Below are 25,346 nucleotides of genomic sequence, written 5' to 3'. Positions count from 1 at the left end.
GAGCTCAATCTGCAGATATGAGGGAAGGAGGGAACTCTGCAAGTGGAAGCTGTGGCGGAGGGTGGGGTGAGTGGAACTCAGCAATCCGACATCAGAAGGTGGCGTTAATGGCGTTGCCAATGCCGTCCCGGCCTCATGATTGGGGGGGGACGGCCGCTGTCCTTATGCTAAATGGTTGCCGGCTGACCTCACTGGCGGGACCACCGCCCTTTTGCACAGGGATAATATAATCCAAGCTGCTGCCTCATCTGATAGCTGAGTCTGCCCCTGCACAGGTACAGCTGGAGCAGTCTTTGGCAAGACTGTCATGGGCTCCAGAGTCCAAAGGATGCTGGCCAAGAGCAACTTGACAGTCTGAAAAGGCCATCTGCATTGCACCTTGTTCCTTCTGCAGGTCCGAATCAATATTCCCTCTACGCTGCACAGCAACCTGAAAGTTACTGCCGTCAAATCGGCTCCCTTAAGTTGCCATGTGTGTGGCCGCACAAAAAAACATTTACAGGTATGGTGCACTTAAATGAATCGGTCGAGCACTACAAAAAAAATGTACGTTCGTCCAAACCTCTCTCCTCTGCAGTGTTGTGCACAGCACAGCACTACCATATGGAGACCCTGGCTGGTGTGTACTGAAAGATGCCTCCAGGTCAGTCCTGGTTTGTTTGATCACACATCTGCTGGTCATGTATTCATTGCATCACTCCTGGGTCTCATTCCTTGGATTTCTGAGAAGTGTCATCAGCCACATTTTCAGTGGATGTCCCTAGTCTCCGATGAGCTCACCACTAACTCTGCTCTGAGGTGTGAAGAGATCGGGGAGGTTAGACTGCCGCAGGATGAAAGCATCACGGCAGCTGGCCGGGATTCTGGCGCACACCCACAGAAAAATCTTCTTGTGGTTGCACACCAGCTGCACATTGATGGAGTGGAAGCCCTTGTGGTGGACAGGCACTCCTGGCTGATCTTTGGGTGCCTTAATTGCCGTGTGTGCGCAGTCGAAGACGCCCTGCACCTGTGGAAAGCCAATCAGAGCCGCAGGCACGAGCACCCGCTCATTCTGACTGGCATCATCGCAGGAAATGTTTACATAATTGCCGGCCCTGGCAAACAAACGATCAGTCGCCTGTCTTATGTATTTGTAGTCTGCCGGCTGTGAGATCCTGCAAATGTCTCCAGCAGAGAGTGGGAAGAAACCAGAGGCAAAAACGTTGAGGGTGATGGTGACTTTGACAGCCACTGGTAAAGCATGGTCGCCAGGTCCAGCTGGCAGCAGGTCCTGTTCCAACAGGATACAAATGTCGGGCACCGCCTGGCACAACACCCTGAGCCACCTGAGACACTGGTGTTCCGACATGTCGAGGAAGCTTCTCCTCTAGTTGTGGACCCCGTGTGCCAGGTATGGCCTCCTGCGAGCTGCACCTCTCTGCTGACACCACCGCCCCCCACCACCCCCCCCCCCCCCCCCACCCCACTCCTCTCCTCTCCTCTCCAGTGCAGCTGCAGCTCTGAGGACAGCTGTTGCTGTTGCTGCTCCAGACATCTGAACCTCCAAAGTGTAGATGACACTTTCAGAGTGTGTAAAGTCACCTCTTTCAGCACAAGTACTGTGAACAAACCCTTTCACGCATGAAGGTAGGAAAGCAGCTGGTTGTTTCAGTACTATTGTCATGTTTTGCCCTATCCTCAACCCCCTCAATTGCCGCTGTGTTCTTGCCTTGCTTTCGCTGGAGAGTTCCAGGATGCCTGGGAAACCCATGGACCCAAAGCGAACCTGTAAAACACATGTTAGTATTGCTCTAATAGAGTAATGAATATATTGAAATTGGCAGCAGGCCACTGCTAAGTGGATTGCAAACACACACAGCCTAACGGGCTGCAGTGAAATGCAGAAGTCAGTAGATTGGAAACGGCTTCCCAACACGCTCACATTTTTCCTGCATTTCACCCCTGACCCATGCACTTACCTACGTTAAAATTCCCTCATTGTTTCCACAGACCTGTTAAAAGTACGGCCTTAGAATGTGGAATCAAATGATGTGCCCTCGACCAGGACTGACTGAAGTATTCCCCAGGACCGGATGCACCATTGCATTTCATTTTAGTGACTCTAAAAGGAATACTGTTACTACATAACAACCCTTTAAATGGAAAGAGTTCACCCCCATCTCCTCTTAGATTTAGTTGGTTGGCATCCTTCCATCTATGAAAGATGATGGACACTCAGCAAACAATCCATTTAGATGGGGTGTCTTCTCTTGGTGCAGCTTTGCTGATGGCTGTAAAGGCCAATCCTTGAGAGGCAGGTTCTGCCACAAGTGCCGCACATGAAGCTGCCAAGTGACGCTGTGAGTTGTTTTTGACATTGGCGCCTGTTGCCAAGCTGCTGTAGCCATTGGTCATCGTGGTAGTGCACACCAGTCCACAGGATGTGTCGCCATTTCCCTCTTGTGCCAGCTAGTGATTCCCACGTGCGATAGTTGACATTTAGGGCCTTCTTGTCACACTTGCAAGCATCCTTGAAGTGGCACTTTGGGTGCCCACTGGTCATCTGGCCCTGGCTACCTCACCATACAGAAGGTCCTTGGGTGTGCGACCGTCTTCCATCCTGCGGACATGTCCGATCTACCGAAGCCGCCTCTGTTTGATTAGTGCCAACACACTTGGGGAGCTGTGCCTTTGAGAGGACTGCTGCATTTGTGATTTTGTCCTGCCAGGATATACCCATAATGCACCACAGACAGCGAAGATGAAAATTACTGAGCTTCTTTTCCTGGTAACTGTGAGTCGCCCATGTTTCACAGCCATACAGCAAGGTGCTGAGAACACAGGCCTTATAAACCATCAATATAAATACAAATATTCTTAACTTTGTTAAGCAGAAGTGTTTTACTCTTGTAAAAGAGGTCATGTGATGAAACCTCCAGGAATACATCCAGCCAGAGTTGGCAGCCCACTCCCATGCCCATGTCACAGTGAAGCCTTTCAGTCACTGTAAGGTGGTAGTATCACCCATTACAACAACAGCAACAGACAATTCTACCTCCTGTACAGAGAGATGTATCAAACCGCCAAACAGGGCAGAGGGGAAGCAGTGAGATTGATAGTCTTATATCAGATAAGTGTATTAAATGATCGAATGGAAGTAAATAGAATTGAGGTAGGGATCCGCCTTTATCTAATTAAATTGTGGAATGGTCTCCTTCTCCTGTATTCACAGTGAGCAGAAATGAAAGGAAGGAATATGGAAATTTTGTAGCCGGGTGGGAAGCGTTGAAGATATTTGAAAGCATGAAGGAATTTTGCAAGGGAAAATGGTCTCAGAGGGCAGGGGTACAGTGACTGAAAAACTGACTGAGGGAAAAGGAGTAACCCAGTGTAAAAGGAAATTCTGATGCCCAGGAGATGGACATCCAGCCCAATGGGTCTCCACCCATGTTATCATCATCATCAAGTCCCAGGAATGCCTACCTCTCATGCACAGTGAAAGGTAAAGTCTGCTCATTTCTGTTTGTTACAGAACAAAAGCTTTGATTTAAAAGTTTTGTTGAAAAGCCGCTCAATTTTATTGTCCCACTTCCATTCAATCATTTCCAAACATGTACAAACTGGAATACTAAAGCAAAATACAGCGGCTGCTAGAAATCTGGTATAAAAACAGAAAAATGTTGAACGTACTGGAGAGAGAGAGAAACAGGGTCAATGACCAGTTTCCTTGGGGATTGTTCTGATTGGTGGTCATAACATTGGTGGAAAATTGTCAGAAACCCCATTTGCGCATCTATTCTCTCCATCACTTAACAGATATATGTGCTGCTGCATATATTTTATGTAATAAATAATTGTGTTATCATTATAAAAGCAGACTCTTTCACCTTGAGCAATGCGTGATAAGATATGCTAGGTAGATGGTTAAAGCACTGTAAAAAGGTTTTCCAAAACTTTTCTCTGATCCTTTAGCAGGGGAGCGAAACTAGTTAGATAGCTCTCTCAGACAGAATGGGCTTCCTTCTATGCTGTAAGATTTTATCATCGCCAAGACCACCTACTTCTACCTTAATAACATCACCCATCTCCACCCTTGCCTGAGCTCTCCCTACTTTCAGCCATTGCTTAAAATTTACCTCTTTGATGAGTTTCACGCTGCCTGTCCTGCTATCTCTTTATGTGGCTCAGTGTCAAATTTATCCGGTAACTCTTGCAAATGTCAGAATCTCATTTTCTCTCTGGGGAGTAAAGGGTGGCAGTCTGAAGGGAAATGATCCCTTTGGGATCAATGATCTTTGGTCCTTCAGGATCTTCACAACCATCTTGGTCGAACAGAACAAGCCGAGTGGAATTTCCAAGGTAGCCCAGAATTCCTGCAAACTGCTGCCGGGACCTAAGGGGGAAGGGTGGGAAGTGTATCTCCCCTTTCCCCAGTCACAGGAGAAGAGCCCACTATGTCTGACAGGTCATCTGGGTTTTGGATCTTGGTTGTCATGTTAAGCTGCTATGTTTGGCCTGCCCCTTTAAAGCCTTGATTCGCTGGCAAAGTGGTCCAAGTTGGACATTGGGGTTAATTAGGAATTCAAGTTGAAACTTGTCTACATTATAACAGCTTTGCTTCTCCTCCTGTTAACTCAAAATCAGAAAAAAAGAGGTTTATTCGTCATTTTGTGTGTGTGTTTACATATATATTTAAGACAGTAATTTGCCAGTATTTTATTCAAAATATAACATCTGGAGTGAAGGTTTTATATACATATCTTACATAATATAAGTTCCCTGGCATTTGTAACTTTTCTGTTAATATTTAACCTGGAATCTTAGTAGGACCAGGGAAAGTAGAACTTGCATTATAATGTTACATTCTGCGCTCGTGAGAGGAGAGGAGAGATTGCTCAGGAAGGGCAAGTGAATTTCCTTTCTGAATTCAGTGTCAGTGTGAGTGGTGACTTGGAAGCTTAGTGGCTGACAAACATCCTTCTGTTGTCTCTGTAGGATCTACAATGAGTCATGTGGTGGGGTCTCGGTACAGGATGAACCCAAAGGATGTTGCACCTTAAATGACATCCCATTGGTCAGGTAAGGGAGCGTCCTTTCCTACTCACCGTAGCTAGTGTTCATAAAATCATACAGCACTGGTGGAGACCATTTGGCCCATTGTGTGTGTACCAACTCTTTGAAAGAGCTATCTAATTAGTTCCACTCCCTTGCTCGTTCCCCATAGCCTGGCAAGTTCCTCCTGTTCGCATGTTCTCTCGGGTCAGCACGGTGCTTTGACACATTCCATTGACCTGTTTTAACATTGTAATGTCCAGCTCGATACCTTCACATGCTGTCTAGATGGCAACTGCCAATGATCCTACCTTGATCTTTTTAAGGTTACTGTGTTTTCTGGCTAACCTGGTCAATAACTTGCAGGAGCTTAATCGATCCTTGAAGCTCTGGCATTTGTCTAATTTCTGTCTGCCTGTGTGATCAGACAATAATGATTCTCAGTCATTTTATTCTACTTGTGGTTTGGTATGTGACTAGTCAGAGGGACCTTGGTGTACTTGTCCATAGATCGCTGAAGGCAGCAGCACAGGTAGATAAGGTGGTTAGGAAAGCATAAGGGATACTTGCCTTTATTAGCCATGGCATAGAATATAAGAGCAGGGAGGTTATGATGGAGCTGTATAAAATGTTAGTTAGGCCACAGCTGGAGTACTGTGTACAGTTCTGGTCGCCACACTATAGGAAGGATGTGATTGCACTGGAGAGGGTGCAGAGGAGATTCACCAGGATGTTATCTGGGCTGGAGAATTTCAGCTATGAAGAGAGACTGGATAGGCTAGGGTTGTTTTCCTTACAGCAGAGAAGGCTGAGGGGGCACCTGATTGAGGTATACAAAATTATGAGAGGCATTGATAGGAAGAAACTTTTTCCCTTAACGGAGGGGTCAAAAACCAAGGGGCATAGATTTAAGGTAAGGGGCAGGAGATTTAGAGGGGATTTGAGGAAACAATTTTCACCCAGAGGGTGGTTGGAATCTGGAACACACTGCCTGAAGGGATGGTAGAGGCAGGAACCCACACAACATTTAAGAAGTATTTAGATGAGCAGTTGAAATGCCATAGCATACAAGGCTATGGGCCAAGTGCTAGGAAATTGGATTAGAATAGATAGGTGCTGATGGCCGGCATGGACACAATGGGCCGAAGGGCCTGTTTCTGTGCTGTAGAACTCTATGACTAGTTATTCCCTGGTAATTGTTTGGTTAATGACCAGTACTTGTCCAGTAGGTCCCTGGTCAAGTCTAATCAATGTTTAATCAATGTTCCCGATGCCTTGCTGAAATCAGATGGAATTCTCTTTGGTTAATGTCTGGTAGATACCTAGTTGGTATTTAGTCAGATGTGCCTGTTCCATATCTGGCCCGTTGTTGACCACCACACACTCAATTACTCTGTTTTAGTTGTAAGTTCCCGATATTAAACACCATCGCTGAAAAGCAGTACCAGTGTACTCAACTCCCAAACTGGCAAAATTGCTTTACAAAAAAAAACCTCATTCTGGTATTGATCTGAATTCCATCTGTTCAACACACTGAGGTTGAAAGCTATGGGTTAATGTCTACTTAGTATTTGTTGCTTGTGGATGACATTGCTGATATATGTGTGATATAAATCAAAAATTACTAACACATATCTCGATATCTGATTTATGTGTCAGTGCTGTCAAGTTACATTTTGTAGCTGTTAGGTCTGTGGTTATATATCTACTCAGTGTCTGAACACATTTTTTGAATGTCTGGTTGATACCTATTATTGGTTGGCCAGCTTTTTGGGTAGGTCTGGTTAATGTCATGGTTGTGTTTGGCTGAAATAAAAGTAGAAAATGCTGGAGATACTCAGCAGGTCTGGCAGTGTCTGTGGAGAGACAAGGAGAGAACAGAGTTAACGTTTCAGTTCTGTGACCTGATGAAAGGTCACAAAACCGAAGCGTTAACTCTGTTTCTCTCCCCACAGGCCCTGCCGGACCTGCTGATTATTTCCAGCATTTTCTGCTTTTATTTCAGATTTCCAGCATCTGCAGTCTTTTGCTTTTGTGTGTTTGCCTGATGTCTGGTATGGTTGATCAGTGTTTAGCACACATTTAGTTGATACCTGGTTGATGGTTAGTCTAGCTGGCTGACGCATGATAGTTGTTTAGCTAATACGTGGCTGTTGTTGTCTGGAATATTTCCGGTCATTGGTGTATATCTGGGCAGTTTCTGATGCATGTTTTCTGCGTATGTGACATCTGGACTATACTGTGTATATGTGTGGACACTTTCGTATACATCCTGCTGAAATATGCACATGTCCAACTCATAATTGTATATGCCTAGTTAATAGTTGGCACCCAGATACTTAGATCAGTCGAGGAGCTGGGTGCTGTCCACTGTAAGTCTCAGATATGTGTGTTGATGCTTTCTGGTATATGTTGACTGACGCAGTCACGTGTCCCATCTGGTCTGTGTCTTCACAAAGTCTAGCTCGTGTCTTGTCAACAGCTTGCAGGTGCTACGTTTGGTACAAGTCTGGATAATATTCAGAATATGGACCATCTTGCCCATTTCTGACAGACGCCTGGTGGGAATCAAAACATTTCCCCAAGTGTTGTTTTCTCTTCAGTGACCAGTGCAAAAATAAAACATGGCCACGATGGCGTAGGTTTCCTCGTCCTGCTGTGTGGTGTGACCAGAGTGTGGAGGGCTTGTCACTTTATCCCCACACACCAACTCCATTGGATTTCAGTTACCAGGAATTTATGCGCTAGACCTCGGCCCTGTTGGGCCTGGGACTGGAAGTTTGCCAGAGGAAAGGATGGAGGAATCGCTGCCAACATGCCCAATATTGTGTGCAACAGAATGAGACGATGCATAGTAATAAAAACAGAAAGTGCTGGAAATACTCACAAGGTGTGGCAGTATCTGTAGAGAGAGACGCAGAGTTAACGTTTCCGGTCTGTGACCTTTCATCAGAACTGGCAAAGGTTAGAAATATGATCAGTTTTAAGCAAATAAAGTGGGGGAAAGAGAACAAAAGGGAAGCTGTGTGATAAGCCAGAGGGCTGGAGAGATTAATTGACGAGGAAGTCATGGGGTAAAGGCAAAGGGAGTGTGCTAATGGTGTGGTGAAAGACAAAGCATTAGTGCAGAGAGAGTGTTATTGACAAAATATTGAACAGCCCTAGCTAAAAGGACAAACATGAAAATCCAATTTAAGGCAGACACATGGTTAAAAAATGGAGGATGGTTTGAGGGCTCTCCGCTTCTTCCTTGAACAGAGGACCAACCAGTCCCCATCCACCACCACCCTCCTTCACCTAGCTAAACTTGTTCTCACGTTGAACAACTTCTCCTGCAAATCCACTCACTTCCTTCAAATGAAAGGTGTTGCTACGGGTACTCGCATGGTTCCTAGTTATGCCTGTCTTTTTGTGGGATATGTCGAACATTCCTTGTTCTAGTCCTACTCAGGCACCCTCCCCCAACTCTTTTTCCAGTACATTGATGACTGTATCGGTGCTGTTTCCTGCTCTCGCCCTGAACTGGAAAACTTTTATCAACTTTGCTTCCAATTTCCATCCTTCTTTCACCTTTTATATGGTCCATCTCTGACACTTCCCCTCCCTTCCTCGACTTCTCTGTCTCCATCTCTGGGGATAGACTGCCCAATAATATTCATTATAATCCCACCGACTCCTACAACTACCTTGAATACACTTCCTCACACACTGCTTCCCGTAAGGACTCCATTCCTTTCTTCCAGTTTCTCCGTCTCCGATGCATCTGCTGTGATGATGCAACCTTTCACGACAGCGCTTCTGATATGTCTGCCTTTTTCCTCAACTGAAGATTCCCCCCCCCACTGTGGTTGACAGGGCCCTCAACCGTGTCCGGCCCATTGCCCGTACCTCTACCCTCACTCCTTCCCCTCCCTCCCCGAACCACGACAGGGTTACCCTTGTCCTCACTTTCCACCCCACCAGCCTCCACATCCAAAGGATCATCCTCCGCCATTTCCAGCATGATGCCATTTTCTCCTCCCCTCCGCTGTCAGTATTCCGAAGGGATCGTTCCCTCCACTACACCCTGGTCTACTCCTCCATTACCCCGACACCTCTCCCCCTTCCCAAGGCACCTTCCCGTGCAATTGCAGGAGGTGTAATACCTGCCCTTTCTCCTCTCTCCTCACTATCCAAGGCCCCAAACACTCCTTTCAGGTGAAGCAGTGATTTACTTGTACTTCTCTCAATTTAGTATACTGTATTTGTTGCTCATATTGCAGTCTGCTCTACAATGGGGGAGACCAAATGCAGATAAGGTGACTGCTTTGCAGAACACCTCCATTCAGTCTGAAAGCATGGCCTCGAGCTTCTGGTTGCTTGCCATTTCAGCACCCCCCCCTACTCTCATGCCCACAGTTCTGTCCGGGGCCTGCTGCAGTGTTCCAGTGAACATCAACGCAAGCTTGAGGAGCAGCACCTCATTTTCCGATTAGGCACACTACGGTCTGCCGGACTGAACATTGAGTTCAATAATTTCTTTTTTATTTTATCATTTCTTAACTCTGTGCCTGCCTTAAACTGGGTTTTTCATGTTTGTGCTTTTGGCTAGGGCTACTCATTCTGTCATTAACACTCCCTCTGCACTAATGCTTTGTCTTTTACACCATTAGCACACTCTCTTTGCCTTTGCCCCATGACCTCCTGGTCAGTTGACTTCTCCAGCCCTCTGTCCTATCACACAGCTTCCCTTTTGTTCTCTTTCCCCCCACCCCCCCGCTACTTCACTTGCTTAAAACCTATTGCATTTCTACCCTTTGCCAGTTCTGATGAAGGGTCACAGACCTGAAACGTTAACTCTGCTTCTCTCTCCACAGATGCTGCCAGACCTGCTGAGTATTTCCAGCACTTTGTTTTTATTTCAGATTTACAGTATCTGCAGTATTTTGCTTATATTTGAGAGTATGAATAGAATGATTTCACCGAAACTAAGGACCAGCATGTGCGGAATGATTTAATTCTGACTCCCCATTACTTGGAGAGCAAGTGGGAGAAGAATGTTTTAAGATGCAACCAGTGGGAACAAGAATCCAGGTGCAAAATGGTGGCCATCAAGTGAAAGGCAGGAAAATGAGGGGGTAATATGGGTAGGAAAGCTTATCATGACAGTGCTCAGTGCCTGAGCACCAATCGTTGCTCACTCCATCCTACGCCCTCCGCCATCTGTCTAGTGCCTGGATGCGCTTTGCTGACTTCCTCTCCATACTCAACCCTCAACACCTGATGCCTATTGTCATCGGAACATAGGCACATGGCAACAGGAGTAGGCCATTCAGCCCATCGAGCCTTCTCTGCCATTCAGTTGGATCATGACTGATCATCCACCTCAACGCCACTTTCCCACTCTATCCCCATATCCCGTGATGTCATTAGTATCCAGATATCTATCGATTTCTGTCCCGAGCATGCTCAATGATTGAGCTTCCACAGCCCTCTGGGTTAGAGAATTCCAAAGATTCACAATCCTCTGAGTGAAGAAATCCCTCCTCATCTCAGTCTTAAATGGCCTACCCTTTATTCTGAGACTCTGTCCCCTTGTTCTCTGTCCCCTCACCAGCCAAGGGAAACATCCTATCCACATCCACTTGTCACCCCCTGTAAGAACTTTCTAAGTTTCAATAGGATAACCTCTCAGTCTTCGAAACTCTAGAGAATACAGGCCCAGTTTCCTCAATCTCTCTTCATCAGACAATCCTGCCATCCCAGGGATTAGTCTGGTGAACGCAAGCTCCATCCTTTATGAATCGTGAGAAATTGCACATGCATCCATTGCCATTCATTTACATTTCATTATAATATTTAAATGAAGCTCTCTGTTTTCAGTGAGACTCACTGCCCCCTCTGCCCCCAAGTCCGATCTGACTGCAGGTTGTCAGGCAGTGGGCTTTGGGTGGAGACCCTGTGCACACAATCTCAGCCTCGATTTGGGAGCCACCCCTGTTGAGTTTCCAGTGATGTGAATTTCCAATAATTTACATGTCTTACATTCTTTTCTATCTCCATGGAGGCTCAAATTTCAGTTCAAGCTTCCAGTTCAGTGGCATTGAGAGCTTTAGTGTCCTTCACCCTCTGTTATTCATCTGATAACTGTTTTGTTTTCTCCATGGAGACACTTCAGATTTTCGATTGGTGAAGTTTTAATGTTGTCTGAGACTTCGATTATTCTCCTTGTGTCTCACGTGGGGACCTCATACATAAACAGAATCTAAAACTACTGTAAGACATTGTGAGTTCTTGCTCATTGATAACTGTTCTGGCTGTTTATCGAAATCTTCCCCAGTGAAAACTTACAGTTCCCAGTTCTGTTCTGATAAGTCTGTTTCTTTACGTCAATACTACCAAGGACTGATTTTTAACCAGCACCATTAGACTATAAAAATTGTAATCTTTGTTATTTTTTCCCCATTCACTTCTCAAAATAAGATTGGCTACCAAATCGGTGCTCTGAGGCCCGCTTGTGCTTGTTGACGAGCCTCCCTTGTGCGTGAAGATCCCTATTGTTTAATTGTACCTAGAGCCCCTACCTCTCATTGGGCCAGTTGTGCTGTGTAATCATTCATAGAAACATAGAAAATAGGAGCAGGAGTAGGCCATTCGGCCATTCGAACCTGCTCTGCCATTCATTATGCTCATGGCTGATCATCCAACTCAGTAACCTGTTCTCACTTTCCCCCCATATCCTTTGATCCCTTTTGCCCCAAGAGCTATATCTAACACCTTCTTGAAAACATACAATATTTTGGCCTCAACTGCTTTCTGTGGTAGCAAATTCCACAGGTTCACCACTCTCTGGGTGAAGAAATTTCTCCTCATCTCAGTCCTGAATGGTTTAACCCGTATCCTTAGACTATGACCCCTGGTTCTGGACTCCCCCACCATTGGGAACATCCTTCCTGCATCTACCCTGTCAAGTCCTGTTAGAATTTTATAGGTTTCTATGAGATCCCCCCTCACTCTTCCGAACTCCAGCGAATATAATTCTAACTGACTCAATCTCTCCTCGTACGTCAGTCCCGCCATCCCTTGAATCAGTCTGGTAAACCTTCGCTGCACTCCCTCTATAGTAAGAACATCCTTCCTCAGATAAGGAGACCAAAACTGCACACAATATTCCAGGTGTAGCCTCAACAAGGCCCTGTATATTTGCAGCAAGACATCCCTGCCCCTGTACTCGAATCCTCTTGCTATTCAAAACAATCCTCACGCCCAGGAAGCACCAAAACATTCATTCTCCAACAACTACAAGAACAACTTGCATTTTAATAGCACCTTTAACATAGTAAAATGATCCAAGGCATGTGACAGGAGCGTTATACGACACATTTTGACACTGACCCACATTAGTAAGCTTGGTCAATGAGCTAGGTTGTAAGGAGGAGGGAGAGGTTTAGGGAGGGAATTCCAGAGCTTAGGGCCTTGGCAGCCGAAGACACGGCCGCCAATGGTGGAGTGATGAAGACCAGATTGGAGGCGCACACAGATCTCAGAGGATTGCAGGGCTGGATGAGATTGCAGAGATAGGGAGGGTCGAGAAGGACAAGGAGGGATAGTTTACCACAGTCAGTCACCTAGGATGTGAATTCTGAATTTGATGAGGGCTATGTCAGTACTGTGGCTGTACAGAAATATGATTGGAGGGCTGCAAACATGGAGTTGCGGGAAAGATGGGCATCGACTTGGGAAGCAACTGCATTTTCAAGGACTTTGCAGAGGAAAGGGAGGTTGCAGATGGGGTGGTTACTTGCAAGGATCATGGGTGTTCTTTTTGAGGATGGGGTGATGATGCAGATTTAAACGGAGAGAGGGACAGCACCTGAAGCGAGAGAACTGTTAATAATGTCAGCTAACATGGGGACCAGGAAGGGAAGTTCGGTGGTCAACAGTTTGGTCGGAATAGGGTCATAGGAATATAGGCATATGGAAGCAAGAGTAGGCCATTCAGCCCATCGATCCTTCTCCGCCATTCAATTAGATCATGACTGATCATCTATCTCAACGCCACTTTCCCACACTATCCCCGTATTCCTTGATGCCATCAGTATCCAGATAGCTATTGATTTCTGTCTTGAACATGCTCAATGATTGAGTTTCAACAGCCCTCTGGGGTAGAGAATTCCAAAGATTCACCACCCTCTGAGTGAATAACTTGCTCCTCATCTCAGCCTTAAATGGCTACCTTTATTCTGAGACTATGTCCCCTTGTTCTATTCTCACCAGCCAGGGGGAACATCCTATCAACATCCACCTGTCACCCCCTGTAAGAATTCTGTAAGTTTCAATAAGATCATCTCTCATTCTTCAAAACTCTAGAGAATACTGGGTGGCGCAGTGGTTAGCACCACAGCCTCACAGCTCCAGGGACCCGGGTTCGATTCTGGGTACTGCCTGTGCGGAGTTTGCAAGTTCTCCCTGTGTCTGCGTGGGTTTTCTCTGGGTGCTCCGGTTTCCTCCCACATCCAAAGCCTTGCAGGTGATAGGTAAATTGGCTGTTATAAATTGCCCCTAGTGTAGGTAGGCGATAGGGAATATGGGATTACTGTAGGGTTAGTATAAATGGGTGGTTGTTGGTCGGCACAGACTCGGTGGGCCGAAGGGCCTGTTTCAGTGCTGTATCTCTAAATAGATACAGACCTGGTTTCCTCAATCTCTCCTCATAAGGCAATCCCGCCAACCCAGGGATTAGCCTGGTGAACCTCCTTTGCACTCCCTCTATGGCAAGTATATCCTTTCTTAGATGAGACCAAAACCATACACAATACACCAGGTGCAGTCTCACCAAGGCTCTATACAATTGCAGCAAGACTTCTTTACTCCTGTACTCAAAGCCCCTTGTGATGAAGGCCAACGTGCCATTTGAAGGAGCAGAGGTGGGTCTTGTGGAGCTTGGAGAGAGCATGATGTGAGATAGGGGAGAAAGATGCGAGGTCAGGGGAACCTTCGGGGAAGTTTTTCTTGGTTGGCCGGGGAAGAGAGAGAGGCAGCTGAACGGATGGTCTCAAAGCTAGTGGCAAAGAAGCCCATGAGTGCTTGCTTGTTGGAGATGAGGGTTGAGGAGGGAAGGGAGATGGGTTTGAGAAGATGGGTTGCAGTGGAGAAGAGAAGCTGGAGGTTATCTTTGCAGTCCAGGATGCTCCTGGAATTGTGAATGGTTTCGGCAGAGGAGAGCAGGACCCGATAGTGCTTTATGTGGTCCAGCCGGACCTGACCATGAATGGCTACCATAAATGTTCGAGTTTGCAATTTAAGGGAGTGGAGATCTTTGGCTATCTGGGTTATACACACGAATAATCGAGATGAGAAAAGATTGAGGGCAATCAGTTGGTGATGAATGCCTCTGTTCCACCATTAACTGATTTTTCTGGTTGCTTTCTGATATTCTTTGAGAAAGTTTAGGAAGACGATGCCTTTTGATGCTGAGGAAATGGTAGCATTCTCTCTCTCTTTATCTCTCTGTATCTGTCTTTCACTGTCATCCTCTCTCTCTTGCTCCCTCTCGTTCTTTTTCTTTCCTGTGCTGTATCTCACCATCTCAGACTGGAAATTTATTGGCCTGCATGTTTGGGCTCAGCTAGGGACTGAAATTCCGAAACTTCCTTTCCAGGAACCCGAGCAGAATTAGAATTAGGTGAAAGTTCATGTAGCTGCTGATTCCGTTTGCACAAGAACTCCTGTGATGCTCAGTACCTTTTCTCTCTCTTTGCCCCTACAGTAAGTGCGGCACCCTCCCTCCCGAGAGTTGTCTCTTCAGCCTGATCTGTAGCGTGGGTTCCTTCATGGGTAAGTCCTGTACCACAACACAACAGGAGCAGGTTATCACCCGCACAACGCATTCATTGTCTGATAACAATGTGATTTTATGTTTCCGTTTTGATGGATGAAAAGTTCTGTGAGCTTTAAACTGTGTTGGTGGGAGCTTGATTACTCTGGTTGTTTAAGTAGAAATGTTTATCAGTGCATCGCCATGCTGTCGATCGTGTGGATCAAGATTTTCAGGAAGATGATAAGATGACCTTTTTTCCAAATCTTTTCCCCACAGCCCAGCCAAGTCCCAGTGCCTCAGACTGACTAAAAATAAACACTGAGCAGAAACAGTGGGAACATTTTAACTCACTCACAACCCATTCGCCTACACAACTATGCCTGGGTAATAGTTGGCAGTGAACTGGCTATTTTAAGTGAGCAGAATCATAGAAAGTTTATGGCACAGAAGGAGGCTGTTTGGCCCATCGTGTCTGTGCAGCCAGAACTATTGGATGATTGGGGAAATGGAGCACTCAGATCTGATATTCATAGTTAAATCTTCCGTATATTATGGAAGTGATGAGGGCAGAAATGCTTTTCTCTGGACTTAACTGTACCAGGGCTCTAATGTGCCAGTTCTGGTCCCCTCTTTAACAGAGAACCCAGGTTGAGAAATCAGTGCCACAATGTAAATTCTCCTTTTGCCTGTGCTACCTGGGTTTGAATCTAGCTTGGCATTCCGTAGCTCAGTGGGTACGATACTGAGCTGGTAGTCCAGAACTTGCATCTTCAAATCCCATCATGGCGGGTTGAATTGAATAAATTATGAGCTAGCACCAGAAGGTGATTGTAAAACCTTCCAGGTCATGACAAATAAATCTACTGGCTCACTGAACATTCTGTTTACCAGCTCGCCCCTGAATAATGGCCGTCTGGATGGGGTACCAAAGAATGCAAGGGATCAGCGCCTTCCTGAGAGGAGGGGAGATGGAAGTGAACAAGCTATTTTAACTGGGAGAGTGGGCATCGAATCAGATATGCAAGTAGGAAATTCACAAGGGTGTGCAGTTTATTAAATGGTCGGTCCATCCAGGTGGCAATCACAGGCACAAATTTCTTACCCTGCTACACACTAGCCCAGCATTCTACCCTCTACAGGAGACCATCTCGTCCTAACTGGGCTGTGCTATGTCAATTACATTCATCACATTGCAGTGGGAGAACTACTTGTGCGTTGCACTGTGAAGTTGAGGTCACGGCACAGTAGCAAAACACCAACAGCATTTGTTCCTCAGTTTGACTTTGCATGTAGTTTGAGCGAACTAAATGCACTCTACTATTAAAGCAACGTGCGACTCTAAATAAATGCAGTAATCGGGAGAATGAAAATGCTTCAAGCAAGCTCGAATGCTGACCCTCATCTCCACACGAAATCACGTTTGCTGTGGAAGAACTTTTTTAGCTTCAATAAAAGTCCAAGCAAAATCAAAATATTGTGTGGGTGGCAGGGAGTGCCATTCTTGTCACCTCCCAACTTGCTGCCATTTTACCAGCAGCCGGGGAGGTGGCAAACAGCCCGTCCACTCCAGGAATATTGAGGCCCTTAAGTGGCCAATTAATTGCCACTTAAAGGCCTCCTCCCGCTGCCGCTGATATTTTACCAGCAGCAGCTGGGCACTTCGACAGTGGAGAAGGCCGCCCAGTAATGCTAGGTGGTGTCCTTGCAGGCCCGGGTAGGGGGGACCCTCCTGATCGGGAACCCGGTCTCTCCCCCCAGCAGCACAAGCCGCCCCCGCTAGAGCACCTCTCCCCGCCCTCCTGATTGACCCCCCCCACCCCCTTGCCGGGGTGACCCGATAGTCCCCGGCAAGGCCTGAAACCCCACTTACCTTTTTCGGGGCCGGCATCCATGCTGCTCCTCACGCTGGGTGCAGTCCCGGCAGTGGCCACCGCTCCCAGTGGTGCTGCTGGGACTGAAAAGCTGCCAGCCCGCTGATTGGCCGACAGCTCTTGGAGGTGGGACTTCCTGCCTCAGAGGGGCGGAAGTCCCGCCCGAGGCCAATTCGGGGCCTAGGCCGCACGAAATCACTGCGTGGCTTCCAGGCCTGGCAGAGGCGGGCTCCCCCCCCCGACTTTTAAGCCGGTGGGCTGGGCCTCCACCCCCGCCTAAAATTGCGACCCACCTCTCTGCATTGTTAGTCGAGTAACATAACCACTATGCTACCTTACCCATTGGCGGATGTGCCGCCATGGTTCTTGGAACAGGAGTTCAATCTGCCCAAAAGAGCTTCCCACTGTAGGCAATAACAGATTATTTATTGGGAAGGCCAAAAAACATTGTGTTCGGCCCCTGCCGCAAACTCCGTTCCCTAGCCACTGATTCCATCCCCTTATCTGGACGCTGAGTCAGGCTGAACCAGACTGTTCGCTACCTCAGTGTCCTTATTTGCCCCAGGGCTGAGCTTCCGATCGCATATCCTTTCCATCACTAAGACCACCTACTTCCACCTTTCCAATATCACCTGTCTCTGCCTCCACCTCTGCCCGTCTGCGGCTGAGACCCTCACTCATGCTTTTGTTCCCTCCGGTCTGGTCTGCTCCGGTGACCTGTCCTCCTGCTTTCCATAAACTTGAGCTCATCCGAAACTCTGCTGCCCATACCCTAACTCGCACCAATTCCCTCTCATGCACAATGTTTCCTCTGAGCTGCGTGGCAACCCGAGAGTCTCCACGCAAGTCGGTCCCAATAAATTACTGCAGGCGCGCGGGCAAGCAAAAAAAATTTAAAGGGGCCTCCCACTAAATCACTTGCTCCAAAAAAAAAAGTTAGAGAGAATGTTGCTCTCTCAGCTCACCCCTGGGCTTCCTCACCTACATTGGCTCCTGGTCCATCAAAGCCTTGATTTTAAAACTTTTATCCTTGGGCTGGATTTTCCCTGCGGGTTTCAGGACTCCGTCGTCAGGCTCAAATAGGGGTCGGAAGCCCACACTGTGTGGGAAGCAGTCATTCAAAGTAATTTTCCCCTGAGCGGCCAATGCGTGACCAGAGGGTGGGCTCTCTGTCCAATTAAGGATGACGGGTGGGCCTTCGAAGCTGGAGGGCCAACCGGAGGCCTTCCAGCTTGAAGGCAGCTTCCGGATGCCACGGCAGGTAAGTGAGGGAGAGGGTGCTTTAAAATGGAGGCGACTTTTTAAAATCTGAAAGGAAAAATGGTCTTTGCAGCTGGGCCACACAGTAGCAGGGGGGGCCGAGGGGAGTTCATCTACAGGGCAGCCTGTGGCTGCTGCAGTGCACAGGCCACAGGGAGGGCCTCTAAGCCTGGCTGGTGCACCGTCATCCCCTCCCCGGGAGGCCACCTCCGGGAAGCTAAACTGATGCCCGCCACCTCTGCAACCTGGAGGCTGACTGGAATCTCCGAGTCAGCCTCCTTCAATTGGCCTTGTGGCACCTGCCCATTCCTGAACCTGGCAGTGTCTCAAAATCAGGCACCTTGGGGTGGGGGGTGGTGGGGGTTAGTTTTATGCTCCCACCTGCCCCCACAGCGACTTATTTGGGCAAAGGGGACCTGCCACCTTCCTGCCGCCACCCCAATTAGATCCATGGCGGGAAGGCCTTCCTGCCCCACCACCAATTGAGGCCCTTAAGTGGGCAATCAATGCCCAATTAAGGGCCTCGTCCTGCCTCCGCCAGTATTAGCCCAGCGGCGGATGGCCTGTCACCATGTGGGGAGCACGCCAAGCAAATCGGTGTGGGTTGCTTGCTGGCTCCGGGGAGTGGGGGGGAGGGTGGTGTCCCTCATTAAAGCCTGATTGAGGGGCCCAGCCACGGGAAGGAGGGGCCCGTTGAGAGCCAAACCCTGCCCTTGATGCTAACCCCCCCCCCCCCCCCACACAACCCTCTCCCCCGTGACCCCACTCTGCGAAACCCCTCCCGCCCTGACTCACCTGTGGCCTGGGTCCGTTACCAGCAGCAGCCACTCCCTCCACGGTAGAGCTGCCAGCCTCTAATTGGCCGGCTACTCTCATCAGGCGGGACTTGTGTCACTGGGGCCCTTAATCCCGGGGAAGGCCCACTGCTGTCCACTTAAGTGCTTAATTGGCACATAACTCAGCGACCTTCCCCAGAGAAGGCGATGCAGGACTCTCGCAGTCCTTCAGCTGGTGGCCGAGACCCCCCATCACCCACATTAAATCCCCATGTGTTCAAATCCCACCATGGCCTCGCCCTTCCCAAACTCTACAGCCTCCTTCGACTGTCTGAGAACTCTGCCTTCCACCAACTCTGTCCTCTTGTGCAGCCCCCACTTCCTTTGCCCCACCCCTGGTGGCCGTACCTTCAGCCATCAAGGCTGTCAGCTCCAGGGTTCACTCCCCTAACCTTTGTCGTCCACCCCTCCCTCCAGCTTTATGACCCTGCTTCAAACCGACCTCTTTGCACAAGCTATAGATTACCTGCCGTGATATGTGGCTCCGTGTTAATTTTTGCCTGACTACAATCCTGTCAATTGTCTTGGGAGGTTTTACTACGTTAAATAAATGCAAGTTGTTGTTGGTAAATGTTTCTGCACTCAGTAAAGTGTTAAATATGCAGGAGCAAGGGGAGGGGTTTTGAATCTGTTTGGGATGGGCAATAAATGCCAGCTTATTTAGCAACATCCATATAAGGAAGGAATAGTTAAAAAAAAATAATCAGGTGAGGTAAATTGTTGTACATGAGCAGTCAGCCCAGGATTCTGTGCCTGTGGAAACTTGTACATCTTTTCGAGTAATTTCCATGGTCTTTGATGCTAAAGGCTGGAATGCAGCTTAGATGTCAGTGAGGCTGCAAACAAGGGGAACTGGAGCTATTAAAGAGAGTTGCAGCTCCCCTTCTGACTGGAGCAGATCATGCAGCACAATCATGGCAGCATCTGACTGAGTATGGCATTAAGGAGTCCTACCAAATTTGAAGTCAATGGGAATCGGGGGCAAAACTACTCACTAGCTGGAGCCATGCTTAGCACAAAGGAATATAGTTGTTGGAGGTCAATCATCTTAGCCCAAGGACATCGCTGCAGAAGTTCGTCAGGGTAGTGTTCCAGACCCAACCATTTTCAGCTGCTTCATCAATGACCTTCCCTCCAGCATAAGATCAGATGTGGGAAAGTCTCCTGATGATTGCATAGTGTTCAGTACCATTCGCGTCTCCTCAGATCCTGAAGCAGTCCATGCCCACATGCAGTAAGATCTGGACAATAGTTAGGCTTGAGCTGATAAATGAAAAGTAACATTTGTGCCACAAGTGCCAGGCATTGACCAACTTCAACAATATTGTAACCACTTCCCCATGACATTCAACTGCATTACCATCATCAAACCCCCACCATCAACATCCTGCGGTCACCATTGACCAGAAACTTAACTGGACCAGTCATATAAATACTGTGGCTACAGGAGCAGGTCAGAGGTCGGAATTCTGCAGGGAGTTGCTCACCTCCTGCCTTGCCAAAGCCTTTTGATCACCTACAAGGCACAAGTCAGGAGTGTGATGGAATACTCTCCACTTGCCTGGATGGGTGCAGTTCCAACAACACTCACAAAGCTCGGCACCATCAGAACAAAGCAACCCGCTTGAACAGCATCCCATCATTCACTCCCTCCATCACTGGTGCACAGCGGCAGCAGTGTGTACCTTCTACAAGATGCACTGCAGCAATACACCTTCAAGAGCATTTCCCAATCCTGCAACTTCTATCACCTTCATGCCTTCTGACCCTGAAGGGTTGGGACTGTTAAAACGCTGTTGTATCCACTCTTTCTGGTGGAAAAAGACTGTATTAAGTGAAAAATTATATTTCCTAATATATCATTAAATTTATATATACTAAACCAAGTCTTGCATGTAGCACACAATTCCACAAACGGCCACATTGATTTCCTGTAAGGTTTACCCTGTCACACTTGGGGTTGGATTTTCCTCGGGCCCATATGGAGGTTCAGAGCCCGCCCATCTCAGTGCACTAGCTGGCACAACCTTCTGGGAGATGGTCTCCTAATTGGCCGCCTCTGCACTTGCTAAAGCTGCCAGGCAGGCTCCCAAGGCTGTCGGCCCAGTCAGACGGCCCTTAGTGATGGCAGGCTGGCAGCCCCACCAGGAGAGGTGGGCGCAGCCGGGGCAGGCAGGCGGGCATGCCTCAACATGGGGGCACCCTCGGTTGCTTGCATGGAATTCATGAAATAAAGAGGTCCAAAGCTGGTAGGAACATCGGGGTGGAGGGAAAACCCGTCTGCAGGACGGGGCTGCAGCCTTTCATTCCTAAGAACCAATCTCAGGCCGGTGGGGGTCATTGGTGCAGGAGGCTTCTTTGCCCCAATGACAGGAAAGGCCTTAACTTGTCTCCCGTGGCATTGCTCACTTGATCTGCGGTTATGATGTTTCGCTGTTAAGAGTGAGCTGCATTTGATTTGCTGGGTTCTTTTAAGGCCAGTCCCCATCTCCTGCCCTGTAGCAAGGCCATCATGTGATATTTACCCCTCTGTGTAACGCTGTAATGATAGAGAATCAGTAATACCCGGGGTGCCTTTTGGATGAGACACTACACTGTCTGTACTCTCAAGTGGAGGTAAAAGGTCCCATGACACTATTTGAAGAAGAACAGGAGAGTTCTGGCCAGTATTTATCCTTCTACCAACACCTAAAACAGATTATCTGGTCTTTTATCTCATTGCTGTTTGTGGGAGCTTGCTGTGTGCAAATTGGCTGCCATGTTTCCTACATTACAAGATGACGACACTTCAAAAGTACTTAACTGGCTGTGAGGCGCTTTCGGACGTCCTGAGGTTGGGAAAGGTGCTATATAAATGCAGTTATTTCTTTATGTATCATTAACGCCTCAGTGTAAAACTACTGAGCATATATCAGTCACTATTGTGTATCATTAATCTTTTAATGTCGTGCTCATTTACACCTCGGTGTAGCACTGTATCACATAAAACTAACTCCTCAATGTAACGCTCTATTCATCACCTATTATTAACTTTGAGCTGTAATCGTTGCTCATCATTAATCCATCAATTTAATGCTCTAATTGGTGTGCACTTTAAGCTCTCAGTGGGTCATTAATTGCTGCATATACCCCTTCAGTATATTCTTTAAGTATGAGGGCCTCACCCATCGTTCCAGTTTAACGGGACTGCCTGCTGAGTCCACTCCTTGGGGTGACTTTTGAGACTCTTCAGACCTGATGAGGCCTCTGGCTCAGTAGGAGTGTGGAATGGGGAATAAAGTGCAGGGGTCAAAGCACCCGGGTCATAAAGAGTCCAAGTTTCTAGTTTCTAATTTTATTTCCTGGAAGATCATGTATTCCAAGAATTGAGACGAGGCATTGACCTCCATGCTCGATTCTCTGACCTCTCCCTCCTGAGCAAGGTTCCATAGCCGGAATGGAGTCCTCCCACACAAAACAAGCTTTCAATCTCAAGAAAAACACTGGGAAAGAGTTTTTGAGCAGAAGCCAAACACAATGACAACAGTGAAAGTTGACGGGGGTCGGGGAGGGGTGGGAAGTCAAATCAAGTGACTAAGGCTGATTGTATCATAAAAATGAGCAGGCCGAACAACTTGCACAGCCTATTTCTATTCTTGTCTTCCTCCCCTAACAGACTCACCCACACACAGCCAATGGAGTATGTCATTGGAGGAGCTGAAAGAGAGAAAAGTACATTTTGAAAAATGATCACACATCACGATTGTTAATATGAGGAGGATAGACAACAGGCCTGTTCCAACTGTTCAGCGACATGGGCAGATAACAGGCAGATGGGAGTTTAACGAGGACAAATGTAACATCATGTATTTAGGAATATGCATCAGGCAGCGGAAATGTAAAGTTTATTTATTTAGAGATACAGCACTGAAACAGGCCCTTCGGCCCACCGAGTCTGTGCCGACCAACAACCACCCATTTATACTAACCCTACAGTAATCCCATATTCCCTATCACCTACCTATACTAGGGGCAATTTACAATGGCCAATTTACCTATCAACCTGCAAGTCTTTGGATGTGGGAGGAAACCAGAGCATCCGGCGAAAACCCACACAGACACAGGGAGAACTTGCAAACTCCACACAGGCAGTACCCAGAATCGAACCCGGGTCCCTGGAGCTGTGAGGCCGCGGTGCTAACCACTGCGCCGCCCATCTCCTGTCCTGTAGCAAGGCCATCATGTGTTATTTACCCCTCTGTGTAACGCTGTAATGATGGAGAATCAGTAATACCCGGGGTGCCTTTTGGATGAGACACTACACTGTCTGTACTCTCAAGTGGAGGTAAAAGGTCCCATGACACTATTTGAAGAATACCGAGGTGTAAATGAGCACGACATTAAAAGATGAATGATAATGGAAAAATATTGACCAAGGCAATCAGGAAAGAGATTTGGGAGTCACACTGGATAGATCTCTCAGGACATCAAGCCATCGTCCGACTGCTGGCACAAAGCTAGTGGGCTGTCGGCTGCAGAACAAGAGAATGGAGCAAAGATAAACAGAAGTAATCCTGCCATTGTTTGTAGCAATGGTCAAGTCCCACCTGAGTACACTCTGCAGTTCTGGAACCTTCACTATAGAATACAATAATAGTGACCATGAAACTATTGGATTGCCATAAAAACCCATCTGGTTTCACTACTGTCTTTTAGGGAAGGAAATCTATCGTCCTTACTCGATCTGGTCTATATGTTACTCCAGACACACAGCAATGTGATTGACTCTTAACTGCCCTCTGAAGTGGCCTAGTAAGCTACTTAGTTGTCAAGAGGTTGTCACCGCCACCTTCTCAAGGACAAGTAGGGATAAGTAATAAATGCTGGCCTAGCCAGCGACACCCATTTCCTGTCAATGACTTCAAAACAAGAAAAATGTAATTGATGTGGAATGGTAGAGAGAAGGGAAAAAAAGGACTTGCATTTATAAAGCTCCTTTCACACCCTTAGTTCCAAAGTGTTTTATAGCCAATGAAGTACTTTTTGAAGTGTAGTCACTGTTGTAATGTTACAATATAGAGCTACCAGAAATGATGAGGGACGAGCAAATAAAATGTAATGGAGATAGGCTGGGACTTTGGAGAGGAGAGGACTGAGGAAGAGTATGGTTGAGGTTGGAGAGTGTAGCTCTCTTCATGTTTGAATTGGACAGAGGGGTACGTTATTGGATACAGCTATTAGGAAGATGGATAAGAGGGACCTTTAGCCCCTTCCACCTTTTAGACTTTCTCGATTTCTCTGATGGACACCTTAACAAGATCTGTACATCTGACAACAGCAGTAAGATTTTGTTGACTTCAGATGATGATGTTGGTGATCCACTGTTCCGGTTAGTGCAGAAATTTTAATTCTGGCAATCTGTGATTAAAATTGGTGCTATGGGTCATTGACGCAGCCCATTTTACGAGGTGCTATTAAGAACACGGAGGTCATTAGGAGTAGTCAGCATGATTGTAGAAGCAATAGGTCACAGCTGACAAACAAGCTGTATTTCTTTGAAGGGATCACTGACGTTCTTTTTACTCGATATAACCACTGACCGTGCTGACAGTGGCACCCCAAAGATAAATGGCATCAATAAACTAGATTGGCTTCCCTCGTGACTGTTGCGTTTTCCTATGTTCCAGTATTGACGTACTTCAAAAAGTGCTTATTTGGCTGTGAAAGTGCTTATTTGGGACATTCTGAGATTGTGAAAGGTGCTGCAGAAGTGCAAGTCTTTTTTTCCGACCAAGCTTTCAGTTAGCCCCTCTTAATATCACCTTTCTTTGACACAGCACCCGCCTTATTCCATTTTTCTTCTGTAATGAGTCTACAGACTTTTCTCTATGGTCTAGACACTCTATAAATGTGAGCTGATGCTAATTGCTACTTAAATTAATGGGAAAAATTCTCCTGTTCCTGCCCCACCCCCATTGCCAAGGCATAGCAAGTACTGAAATTTGGTCAGAAGCCAGGTATGTCCTTAAGGAAACTCTCCTGATTCTCGATCTATTTAAATTGATCATGCTCCTTTACAAATATACCTTCCTCCTCCCCTCTTCCCCCACGTCACCCCCTCCCCCATCCTCACGAAGTTGCCATACACACTGTATCCACCCACAAGAACCAGTACATTTGGGCTCAGGACCAAGAGAAGCCAATATAGTTTATTGATGGCATTTATCTTTGGGGTGCCACTGTCAGTGGTACTATCGAGTAAAAAGAATGTCAGTGACCCCTTCAAAGAAATACAGCTTATTTGTCAGCTGTGACCTATTGCTTCTACAATCACGCTGACTACTCCTAATGACCTAATAATCTGTCGCAATATTTCTTCCCCTCGGACACCAGAATGGATTCCTGTCGAGCAGTAGGTAATTAGGGAAGAAAAAAAAGGCTTGAATTTATATAGCGCCTTTCACAACCACAGGACGCTCCAAAGCGCTTTACAGCCAATGAGGTACTTCTGAAGTGTGGTCACTATTGTAATGTAGGAAATGCGTCAGCCAATTTGCGCACAGCAAG

General features: G+C 47.1%; 1 protein-coding gene across 4 annotated transcripts in view; it reads left to right on the top strand.

Annotated features, from left to right (window-relative positions):
- zgc:154058 (Transmembrane protein 150A-like) overlaps window positions 1-25,346 on the top strand; it is a 109,638-nt gene that overhangs the window by 51,111 nt on the left and 33,181 nt on the right. For 2 of the 4 annotated variants that reach the window (XM_068020739.1, XM_068020738.1), the window contains 2 exons: window positions 4,978-5,061; window positions 14,783-14,850. In XM_068020739.1, the coding sequence (XP_067876840.1) occupies window positions 4,978-5,061; window positions 14,783-14,850 (152 nt within the window). The remainder of the gene's footprint in view (window positions 1-4,977; window positions 5,062-14,782; window positions 14,851-25,346) is intronic. The other 2 variants (XM_068020741.1, XM_068020740.1) reach the window with 1 other exon arrangement.

The sequence above is a fragment of the Heterodontus francisci genome, chromosome 42 (assembly GCF_036365525.1).
Source record: "Heterodontus francisci isolate sHetFra1 chromosome 42, sHetFra1.hap1, whole genome shotgun sequence".
Classification (NCBI taxonomy): domain Eukaryota; kingdom Metazoa; phylum Chordata; class Chondrichthyes; order Heterodontiformes; family Heterodontidae; genus Heterodontus; species Heterodontus francisci.
Note: the sequence above shows the minus strand (reverse complement) of the source record. Positions and strands in the feature narration are given on the sequence as shown.